Source organism: Lepisma saccharinum, chromosome 10 (genome assembly GCF_977018435.1).
Source record: "Lepisma saccharinum chromosome 10, izLepSacc3.1, whole genome shotgun sequence".
Lineage (NCBI taxonomy): Eukaryota > Metazoa > Arthropoda > Insecta > Zygentoma > Lepismatidae > Lepisma > Lepisma saccharinum.
Genome location: NC_139238.1, coordinates 70,301,440 through 70,314,026, shown reverse-complemented (window position 1 = coordinate 70,314,026; position 12,587 = coordinate 70,301,440). Strand labels below are relative to the sequence as shown.

At 37.6% G+C, this 12,587-nt stretch overlaps 1 protein-coding gene and 1 non-coding gene across 2 annotated transcripts in view; one reads left to right on the top strand and one right to left on the bottom strand.

Annotated features, from left to right (window-relative positions):
• Positions 1 to 10,157, bottom strand: part of LOC145994373 (MFS-type transporter SLC18B1-like) — a 129,018-nt gene extending 118,861 nt beyond the window's left edge. The window contains exon 1 of the mRNA XM_083130486.1: positions 8,593 to 10,157. Within this exon, the coding sequence (XP_082986612.1) occupies positions 8,593 to 9,342 (750 nt within the window). The 5' untranslated portion in view covers positions 9,343 to 10,157. The remainder of the gene's footprint in view (positions 1 to 8,592) is intronic.
• Positions 6,175 to 6,248, top strand: TRNAT-UGU (transfer RNA threonine (anticodon UGU)). The gene has a single exon. It is a non-coding gene; the product is annotated as a tRNA-Thr (tRNA).
• Positions 10,158 to 12,587: the final 2,430 nt, after the last annotated feature.

Genomic DNA, 12,587 nt, shown 5'->3' with positions numbered 1-12,587 from the left:
TAATCATAATATTATATTTGTATATTGAAACGTAAACATTGAATAAAAAACATGTTGGTGGGTGAAATAAACAAATTGGAACATTAGTGCGAACATCATGAGACTTTTCTGTGATCGTTAAATCACAAGGTGATTCAAAATTATGGAACCATCCACACAAGTTCCCGTCCACTGTCTCGTAGTCAACATATTTCTTTTTTCAAATGGGAGTTGGAGAAGTGCAATTTCAAAGTAATGTATCGTCGCGGTGATACATGAAATGATTAATATTAATCTGATTTTTTCTCCAGGGATTTTGTATCAGCTCACGTTTCATAAATAATTTCTTAAATGGTATTTTGGAGATCTGCCATACAGTTTTGAACAATAAAAACTTGAATAGTTGTCAACAAATATGCTATTAGCTACTAAAAATATTAAATTCTCGCCTAATTTTAAATTCGATTTAAAGTAGGGTCTCTAGCTTTATATTAACTGAACTTGCATCAATTTTTGTTGTATATTATTATGTATATATATATGTATATATATATATATATATTCGTGTGTGTGTGCGAGTATGTATGTAATGTTTAGGGTAAAAATACATCAAATATACCCATATGGGACGAAACCTTTGTACATACGTTGCTTGTTCATCACTGCACAGGGATGGGTATGTAGAAATTAGATCCATAGATGACGCTTTTCTTTTAAAATATTATGAGACACCACAGTATGCAACCTCTGTAAATTGTTTTATCAACGTATCGAAGATAATATCCGCTACTAGAAGTGTTTAATTTAATTTCCTCTGTCAGCGTTTCATATTTAGCAAAATTATAGTGGATCAAATTATTTATTACAGCGATTGTTTGATGTTATACATTCCCAAAGACAAATAGATAGGAATAAATTTTGGTGCAAGTATTTGGCATTGAATAGCATTTCTTTACTCGACAACATTTGATTTTTTAAATCGTTAGGATACCATAAACCGAGAAAAAGTAAGCCATGGTTTGATAATGAATGTCATAATCTAATAGAAATAAGACTTAGATGACTTAGATAAGGCTAGACTTAGGTGGTTAAATAACTCTGATGATACAAATCTAAACAATTATAATAGAATAAAGCGAGAAGTTAACCGCACGTTTAGAAGTAAAAAAAGAGATTACTTGAAAAGCAAAATTAACGAAATTGAAATAAACAGCAAAAATAAGAATATCAGAGATTTATATAAAGGTGTAAATGAGTTTAGAAAGGGGTGGCAACCTAAAGTAAGCTTGATAAAAGATAAAGACGGTGATTTTCTAGCTGACCCAAGCGATATTCTAAATAGATGGAAGAACTACTTTAATGACCTTTTAAATGTCCATGTAGGAGATAAATCAGAAGTAAATGAAGTACACACAGCAGAACCTTTAGTTCCAGAACCTAACTTGACTGAAGTTAAAAATGCTATTAAAAGGCTAAAGAATAACAAAGCACCTGGCATTGATTTAATACCAGCTGAGTTAATTAAATATGGTGGAAATTCATTAATATGTCAAATTCATAAATTAATTTGTTTAATATGGAATAAAGAAGAAATCCCTCAACAGTGGAAAGAATCCATAATTGTTCCTGTGTTTAAAAAAGGTGATAAAATGAACTGCAATAATTACCGTGGAATTTCTCTACTCTCAACAACATATAAAATATTTTCTAACATTCTTTTAACAAGACTAACCCCATATGCTAATGAAATTATAGGTGATTATCAATGTGGATTTAAACATAACAGATCAACTACAGATCAAATTTTTCACATCAGACAGACACTTGAAAAAAAGTGGGAATATAATCAAAATGTCCATCAGCTATTCATTGATTTCAAAAAAGCATATGATTCGGTCAAAAGAGATAAATTATATAATATATTAGTAGAGTTTGGAATACCTAAGAAGCTTGTTGGTATGATAAAAATATGCACCAGTGAAACAGAAAGTAAAATTCGTGTGGGTATTAATATGTCTGACAAATTTACAATTCATGATGGGTTAAAACAAGGAGATGCATTATCTCCATTGCTCTTTAATTTTGCCTTAGAATATGCTGTTAGGAAGGTAAACGAAACTAAAGAAGGACTAAAATTAAATGGTGTGACTCAGTTGTTAGCATATGCAGATGATGTAGACTTACTGGGGGATGATGTGAATACAATTAAGAATAATGCTAAAATATTTTTCAAAACTGCTAAAGAGATAGGTTTGGAAGTTAACAAAGAGAAAACTAAATATATGCTTACAGACCGAAACCAAGTGTTAGGTAATAATCAAAATCTAATTATTGATAACAACTCGTTTGAACCAGTTTTTCAAATACTTAGGAGTAATATTAACAAATGAAAATTATATTAAAGAGGAAATAAAAAGTAGGCTTAATTCAGGAAATGCATGTTACTTCTCTCTTCATAAACTTTTGTCTTCTCGTTTAATATCTAAGAAACTAAAAGTTAAAATATACAAAACAGTAATATTGCCTGTAGTATTATATGGGTGTGAAACTTGGTCCCTTACATTGAAAGAGGAACATAAATTGAGAGTATTTGAAAATAAGATCCTTAGGAAAATATTTGGACCTAAAAGGGATGAGGAGACAGGTGAGTGGAGAAGGTTACATAATTTAGAACTACATAATTTGTATTCATGTCCAGACATTATTAGAATAATTAAATCAAGAAGACTTAGGTGGGCAGGCCATGTGGCACGAATGGGAGAGGAAAGAGTAGTTTACAGGATTGTTGTTGGGAAACCTGATGGTAAGAGACCAGTAGGAAGGCCAAGACGAAGATGGAGGGACAATGTCGAGATGGACCTAAGGGAAATCGGTAGGGATGGAAAAGAGTATATAGATCTTGCTCAAGATAGGGACAGATGAAAGGCCTGTGTTGCTGCAGCCATGAACCTTCGGGTTTAAGAAGGCTAGAGAGTTAGTTAGTTAGTTAGTTAGTAAATCGTTAGCAGTTTTTGATGACTGTTAAACCTCCATAAATACAGACACGTTGGTATAGTCCTCGCGTTTACTTCGTTAACTTGGAAGAACAAAGGAAACTACCGCCACAAACGTGGGTGGGGATAAATAACGGGGGAATTGTTTTTTTCCAATGACACCCAACCTTCAGCCAATGGGCGCGGCTGTCGTTGTGCTCGTTTACTCCACGTGGAGTCCTTGAGCCAATGGGCGCAGCTGTCATTGTGCTCGTCTACTCCACGTGGAGTCTCAGTCACATTGTTGGAGCTGGTGGGCGCGCTCCGTCGACTTCAAAGGCAGCCGGTCGTTAATGTAGCTAGAGCGTCGACTACAGAGATAATTTAATTGACGTTCAGGTATTCGACTAAATCGTAAATAAATTTAATTTTTATAGGCCTGTTTGTTTCTGAGGAATCGTCAATTTTCCAGTCTTGGCACCAAACATCAGACACACTGAACGATAAATATAATACGTTTTATCTTTGTATCAACAGTAATTTCTTGAATGTTGATTGTTTTCGATGTCTTATCGATAAAATGCACTGTTTGACAACTCTGTCTACTTGAGTAGGTAAACGGATACACGTTATCTCTTGAGAGCAGTATTTCGAAGTGTTCTAAGCCCACATCTTTTATGTGTTAATGACAGGCACGTATCTACAATTGGAGACTAAAATTGGTAAACGCTGTAAGTGCCACAATAATTCAAACACCGTTTTCCACGTTAAACTGTTAAATGTGCCATGCTTTATAATGTGGTAAACGTTAAATATGGCTGGTAGTCTTCTAAGTAGTTCAAAGGGTGTGTAAAGAGGTCACTAGTGTACACTTTCTTACGGGCTGATGTGGGGAACGATGCGATTTCCCAACACTTTCACTTTTGGCACTTACAACGTTTACCACTCTTAGTCCTCAATTATATTTCGAGGGGGAAAGTCCGAATCATGTCTCTCACATGTAGTAGTAGTAATAATAACAAATAAATAACAAAGTAACAATAACAAAAATAACGCTTTAAATCAATAGATTAATAAGGTTAGAATAATAATGATATATTAAATATATAAAGTAATAATAATAATAATAATAATAATAATAATTATTATTATTATTATTATTACATGAATAGATAAAGAGAAGTATATGTTCTTTATCTGGCTTATGGGCAGTAACATTACAAGCATTTGTATAAAAACAGTTGCCCTAGACCCTTCCTTCAATACGTCATTGATTAACAGATACTTTTTGTTATCTTATTTATTCAAAACGATGATTGAGTCAAGATGTAGATATGGCAAAAAAGTGGGCATTCATTAGTATCGTGTATGTTTATGCCTACCTGACTTTTTATAATCCTTTGTATTTAAACATAATCTCTAATATTCTAAATTCGTTTCATGTTATTTGGAGGCCTAATGAAGCATTCTTAGAGATTATAAAAAAAATATATAACTAACCCGTTGCTCGACAGCCATTGAAGGGCCTAGGCCGATCTCCCGACTGCCAGTCTCCCTCCCACAAGCAGAAATGGGGTGACGTGGGGTCAGCACGTCGAACCCGCAGCCGTTATAGGAGATTTCCGAGACCTGGTTACGCTACTCGCTCGAAGCTCCCCAATTTCCTCACGATGCCACCCGTCCTATACACAGGCCGAGAACCCAGAGACCGAACCCAGGCGGACTCGAACCCATGCCGTTCCGCAGTCGGAGTCCAAAGCACAGCGCCCCTTAAACCGCACGGCCACGGAGGAGGACTCTTAGAGATTATATAAATACATATTATCAGATTTAACGCTATTTTGCATAATCTTGTCTAAAAATGACGTTTTATATTTATTACTTATTTAATATATATATATATATATATATTGGTGCATCATTTCGGCGCTACAGCCGTTGAAAAAAGACCGTTTTGCCGCCTGGATGCTGACAACCCAACACAACATTTGATCGCATCTGTGACGTCATTTCCTGCGGCGAAACAGCGCACGGCAGGGTTGCAAGGAACACAAATTTTGTGGAAATTGACAAACTACCAACCACATGATTAGATGTAAAACGGAGCGAGAAACGCGTCCAGTAGACCGAACATCATAGCCTACCAGCCAGATCATCAGCAGCCATCTCAGGGGAAGGGGAAAGTGAACGAACGATATGAGAAATGGTAAAAACGTATTCAAAATGAAGTGTCAATATCGGATTTTGTCTCAGCTTACTGTCAAATATCAACAACAATACATTTTATTGGACTTACAAGTTACATGTGACTGTTTAAGCTCAGCTTCATGTAAATATTTGCAAATCTCGTTTCAAGGTTGATATCTACAGGTTTGTGTCCAGATGATTTGTTGTACTTTTGTGCTGATAACGGAAGTATCCGAGGTTCACGTTGTTACTAAAACACGTACAACCACAGTAACAATCTAATTATGAATCAGTAGCGAATATACTGCCCTGTTCACAGTTGCAAACTATTACATGTGTATCCGGTGTATAGATAAACACAGTCGTCGGAGAGCTTGTATTACTACTACTTATATCCCAACCATTTTTGCCACTTGCCTCATAATGCCCTGAATATACATTATATTATGTGTTGCTTACCTTTGGAATTTTGAGTTCTTTCATATCTATTTGGTCATCTGTTCAGTGTATCACAAACAACTAGTATCAGAAGGACGAAGTGGATAGACTAAATTGTAGATGCCAACTTTGTAACTAGATTTGCAAATATTTGACATGCAAGCTGAGACAAAATTCGATATGAGCACTTCCACTTTAATTCTATTTTATGTCGATCAGTTTTCTTGTCGTTTGTTTACTTCCTGTTAGGTTACAGAACGTGTTTTCTCGATTTCTTTTACGGTACATAATTTGGCTGATTGTAGCTATGTCATTTTTCACAGAATATGAGTGTTCCTGGCAACCCTGGAACGCATCGCTTCACGACGGGATATTACGTCACAAATGCAATCAAATGTTGTGTGTGGCTGCCAGCATTCAGGCGGCAAAACTGACTTTTTTGAACGACTGTAGCGCCGAAATTATGCACCAACGAGAAAAATGTTACCGAAAAATGTTATTTGTTTTGATGTCCTCTGTACGTTTCTGTGGTCCGTGGGTGCCATTAAAATGACACCCTGTATATAGTGTATATATGGTACATTAAATTTATTATTGGGCCTCCCCATGGCGCAGTGGTAGCGTCATTGGCTTGTAATCAAGGGGTCCCGGGTTCGATACCCGGTGGAGGCACAAGTGGTTCGGATCCCACTTTAAACTGTAGGTCCAGTCCCGATTAGCCTTACTGTGCATAAAGTGGGCTTAAAACAGCAAATCAAACCAAAATCAAACCAACATTAAATTTATTATCTTCTCAAGGTGATTTGTTCATTGTGCGTAGGGCCTCTATTCATGATTGCAATACCCATTACTTTCCTATTTTACCAGCTTTAGTGCCTATAAATCCTCAACAACTACGAAGAAGCACCCAATGATGTACCACAGGACCTCGCCAGGGGAAACAAACAATAATCGCACTAAAAGTATTTTATAATGTTAGAATTGAATTACGTCTTGTAAAGATATCAACAGTTTTTATCTCTAAATTAACATTAATTCCACTTTTTTCCTTCTATAATTATTGTTTTATCATTGTATCCTTTAGTTGCATGCAGTTAAATATAGAACTCTTTGTTCAATCTCTATTCATTCGCTTAAGGCTGTGGTTCTCAAACTTCGTTATCCCGCGGTCCGGTTATTTCGTTTTTTAAAAGTCAATGCCCAGATTCCAAAAAATTTACTCGTCAGTGGCGTATGCTGAGTCTAAATCCTGGGCTATCTCACTATGACAGCTGTTCCTAGGCTATGGAGGAAGGGAGAAGAATAGACTCATTCTTGACGTCTTCAAGGAAGCCACAGTTACATCACAACGGTAGTCAGGTTGCAATTTTTTTTAAAAATTCAGGTTGACAACTTCTAAGAATGCAGGTTGCCAACTCCTAAGAATTCAGGTTGCCAACTCCTAAGAATTCGGGTTGCCAACTTCTAAGAAATCAGGTTGCCAACTTCTAAGAACTCAGGTTGCCAACTCCTAACAATTCAGGTTGCCAACTTCAGAATCGCCATTATCTTATTTATCAAATCAGCTTAATTCACACAGTTTCTAAAATATTTCTCTTCAGTATTTTACATTATAGGGTTCAGGCTTCGCAGATAGCCTAAATTGCCTGGAATATACGCTCCTGTTACTCGTATATATATATTAAACTTTGTACGTGGATGAATACGTACCTCATTGTGTGCTTCCCATTTGTGTTTATGATTATCCTTTGATCCATTACTTATCATTACTCATTCTAATCTTAGCCATTAGCCAAAAGTGACAGAAAAGTGTAGTAAGATGACCTAACACAATCAACTACTTGACTTAGTGATGGATAATTTATTTGCTTATTTATTATTACCTTCAACACAGGTATATCCTCCAATGACAGAAGGCGTACACAATGATAATAATAATAATAATGAACAGTAATTACAAAATTACAAAAGGGACAAGCAACATGCGTCGCTTCTTGCATGCCATTTCGGTCTGTAAGCTTCTCAAATTTTAATAATATCATACATTTATGTATTAAGGTTGTTATATACCGGGATAATTCTTATACAACGTGTAGGCTACCATTACATTATTATTATTAAAAGTGATAAATAATATACATTTTCATATTATTTGTACTCTAAAAATTAAAATTGATTAATATGAAAACTTCAACATCAACCACTCAGCTTATAGTTATGGTTTTAACATGGAAGTAAACAAACATAGCAAATTTCACACACAATACGGTACAAATAATACAGATGAACTATTGTCCAAATCCCGGCCGACAGTCGACCCGGGTTATAGCAAGAAAAATGTTGTATATACACTATTTTGTAAGAACATGATAGTAAGTCAAGGGCACAATGGTCCCGATACTTACAAAAAACCTGTTAATAAAGCATTGGCATTGGCATTGGCATTGGTACAAAAATAATAATTTCCATAGGAACCTATTGCCGTCCCATTATGAAATTTTGCGTACAAAATATTAAATCGATGTCTTTAAAACATTTATTTTTTCAAAAAATATTAAAAGGGGTGTTTTTGAGATTTTAAAAAAAACGTTTAAAATTACCAATTTCAACAGTCAAGTTGTATTTCAAATTAAAGCTCATTAATTGAAGAAGAGAATGACACCAATATGAGCTCTCTATGACAAATAGTTTTTGATCTACAGCTGTTTAAAGATTTCAAAATGTCGTCAAATTTGGGAATTTATGCTTTTTTGAAAGTCAATAACTCAAAAACTAAGAGCACCAAAAACCTGACATTTTGTAGTTAATGTCCTCTTGATAGGTATAATGAATAAACAAAATATCTTAAAAATCGGAATCATACAGGTTCAAAAATATGTTGTTTTTTGGTTGATTTGATATGGAATAACCCTATTAGAATTTTATACTGTGCTCAGCACTTAAAATATACTATTATTATTATTATTATTATTATTATTATTACTAAAAAAACAATTGTGTGTGTTAATGTACTCACCTCCTTAGGATAAAACGGCGCTTGCAGCGATATGCAGATTGCACTGGCGAAATCAGTTATGGCGAAGACCACAAGAGTGAGCCACTGTCGCTTGCTGAACCTGTGCGACCCGACGGTGCTCACGACGCTCGTCCGGCGGCTGCTGAAGGCGCTCCCTCGCGACGACAGCGACCGCGCCACGGTGGGAGGCGCCGCGTACAAAGTAGCCGCCGGGACACCACCGGTCCTGAACCTGGATCCGCCACTGGTGTACCCCAATTCGGGTTCCTCCTCGGATTTCCGGATGAGAGGGGTAGTCTCGTTCATCCCTATGACGGTGTGCACCCTTCCCCTGGATTTCTTCTTCTTCAGTCTTTGGTAACGTCCGCAATGGTACTCGTCTTCGGAACTGCTGGACGGGGACACATTGTTCTTGGAGCGCTGCCTTGTGTACTGCCTCCGCGAAGGTTCAGACGTCGTTCGTTGTCGCCTCCTGGCCGCTATCTGCGCCTTTGTTTTCTTGAATGTTTGTTCTGACTCCTCCCCGGATTGGTCGCTGCTCGGTTCTTCGCTCAGAGACAACGCAGTGTCCAGATTCCAATCCTCCATTCCCGAGTCCTGAAGGGACTTCGATATGATCGGCATGCTTGTGATTTTCTTCAGATCCTGACTGCCATTTCCTGCACCGACCAGTCTGAACATCGCCAAAACCGCTGAGGGGTCCTCGGTTCGAATCTCAGCCTCGTTCTTGCCTGCCACGTCCCCCTCCATGACGTCACTGTAAAGTCACCACAAAACTAGAACACTGTGCAACGACTGCAGTTTATGTTGTGGCAAAACTAGAACACCTTTCAATGTTTATGTTTAGGGCAAATTGGAACCTTGGAGCCACTAAAATTAATGTTAGGGCAAAAGTAGAACACTTTACAACCGCAGCAATGTATGTTAGGGCAAAACTGGAACACTCTGCAACCACTGCAGTTTATGTTAAGGTCAAATTGGAACCTTGGATCCACTAAAATTGATGTTAGGATAAAATGTGAACACTTTCAAAACACTGACGTATATGTTGGAGGTAAATTGAAATCTCGGCGCCACTAAAATTTATGTTAGGGCAAAAGTAGAACACTTAATGTACGTTAGGGCAAAACTGGAACACCTTCCAACCACTACAGTTTCTGTTGAGACAAAACTTGAACACCTTGTAACGCCTTGTTTTATGGCAGTGCTGCCACTAAAGTCTATGTTACGACACAACCAGAACGTTTTCTAGGAACCGTAGTTTACGTCAAGTCAGAAAACGCAGCCAACTTCAGTTTACGATAAGGTAGCAGCAGATCACCATTCACTCAAAAGCTGATGCACTACAGTCAAAGACAAAACTGTCATTCTTCACCACGCTGTAGAGTTTACCAACACGTACTGGTTATAACAGCCTATTTTCAGTTAACTCAACTTCGACAAAACAGTACCACTAATCTTCATTGACAGCTTCCGTCATAACGTCCCGAATTGATGGTTCCAAAAAGCTCGACGCCACGTTTCCTAGACCGTTCCAGAATCCCGCCCATGTGACGTCCGCAATCCTCCACCACGACACATTCTGTGACCTTCTGCCGATGCCCTCTGATGATCCTCGATGATTTTTGCCCTTCGCGCGCAGGTCCAAGGGGAAAAACAGCTTTTCTCGAGCAATACTCGATTCCACAATCGTAATACGACTTTACGTCGCGAGTACCAGGACGTAACGTAAACAACTTAAAGGTTGATAAGAGTGTTCTCTGATTTGGAAATCTTAGATTCCCTCTGCCAGTCTCCCAGTTTTAAAGAGAACCTTCAGTGGTCACCAGGAAAAAAATATGCCTTATCGTCTTTCCTCTACTGATAACATTTGATAAGAGTCTGACTTAGTTGGACGGAAGATAAGGATTTAAATTGGAATTATGGAATGAGCTATAAGATGACATCTTTTCCTCTTTAGATACTTGATTTTCCAAATCTTCGCGGGGTGTAAGAGATGCCTCTTTCATACGAAAGGGGCCTCCCCGATTGCGCAGTGGTAGCGTCGTCGCCTTGTAATCAAGGGGTCCTAGATTCGATTCCCGGTGGAGGCACATAGTGCTTCGAATCCCATTTTAAACTGTAAATCCAGTCCCGATTAGCCTTACTGTGCATATTGTGCATAAAGTTGACTTAAAATACCAAATCAATCAACATTTCATTAAGACACCCAACTCCCAACCTCTCTTCCACGTAGTACACCCTGGACTGCATTTTCCAGACTAACGAGGCTCTGGCGACTGGACCTACAGCTAGGGCTCGAAATCTGGAACCTTTCCGTTCCGTCTCGTCAGAAGTCGCAACAAACCGTTCGGGCTCGTTAAATGTTTTATATATATTTTAGTACACATTCTTTTTCAGTGTGAATTAAGTTACGTGTGTGTACTCTCATATAGTACATATTAAAACATTCGCATAAACGTCCCCTCTACTTGGAGATGTTGCTGCGAGTGGACGTAGCAGAATATGATGGCGTCTATGTTGCCTTCATCTTTTTGTGCATTATAGTTCTTGATTTTACCTTTTTATTTGTTCATTATTATTCGTCGTGTCTTGGGGATTGAAATGTTGTGACAAAAGTATCCTCCTACACAAGGTCTTTACTAGAGCTAACCCAATACCACCATTTGCCGGTACCGATACCATTAACGATACCCACCGATACAGATGCCAATACCGATACTTGAATAATTCCAGTACAAAATAACAAGGGCTAGTTACCGAGTCATACTAACTCGTCACATCACTAGACACGTATTTAGAAATATATAACTTGAGGAGTCAGTCCGAGCCAAGTGTCTCAGAAATACGTTAATATAATTATTTGTAATAATATGACAATTAATTAATTAGTACTTCATTTCTCCGATGCGTATGGAGTATTGTTGTATCTAACCACAGACTGAAACGGAGGAAAGACAACGATAATACTTATTTTGTTCTTTCTATCTTGACTAAAAAATATTGTTATTACATAAATAGTAAAAAGACGCTATGAAATCAGAGAAAAAAACAGCAATAATTCATCATCTGGCTTACGTGTAGTTAAGACCGCTTAAATTTGTGTAAAAACAACAGTCATGAGAAGGATATTTATGTCAAAGAAAGTAAAAAAGTTGAATATTTATTGAATAACAAAAAGAATGATGATACGTCCATTTGATGAAAAATAAAGTTCCTGAAAAATATTTTATGTACATTATTGTAAGTAGTTGTGTACGTATATGTTTAGAGGGGCTTCTCCGATGGTGTCGCCGTCGCCTTGTAATCAATAGATCGCGGGTTCGATAGTCAGTGGAGGCACATAGTGGTTCGGATCCAACTTTAAAATGTAGGTCCAGTCCCGATTAGCTTATCTTTCTTAGTATTGTCATTCAAAGCCGTATGTTCTCATTCTAATCTCGGCGGAAATTATTGATTGATTTGCTGTATTTTACCTCGCAGTTTATGCCACTTTTGGCTAATTTGTGAAGTGAAGATGGGGATGAGTTATGATATGATGAAATTTTGAATGGACACTCCCAAACATCCATGCCCAGGACGGGATTCGAACCCTGGCGTCGTAGAGCGATGTGCTAACCACTCCGCCACGGGGGTCGGCTCTCGGTGGAAATAAATAGCCATTATTGGCCGATACCGGCAGTCACACGAAAGACAAAAGTGAAGAGGATAAGTATAATTTGCTGATTCCCCTTCGCGCCTGAATTAGATAATGAAAGTTAATTTCACAGTGACCTTCTTCATCCATCTTTTCCAAGAATTTCGCAACTACCTGACTCGGCATTAGTGCGGCGGGTGTTTAAAAACATCCACATATCTTACGATCACAATCTTTAAGCAAGAATTGGAAATGAATGGTTTATTTCCCACAGCGTTAACTAAGCAGTTCTATGCCCTCATGGTCACGTTTAGATTCAGCATTCACTTAACCATGCCTTTGATCTTACCATATGCTT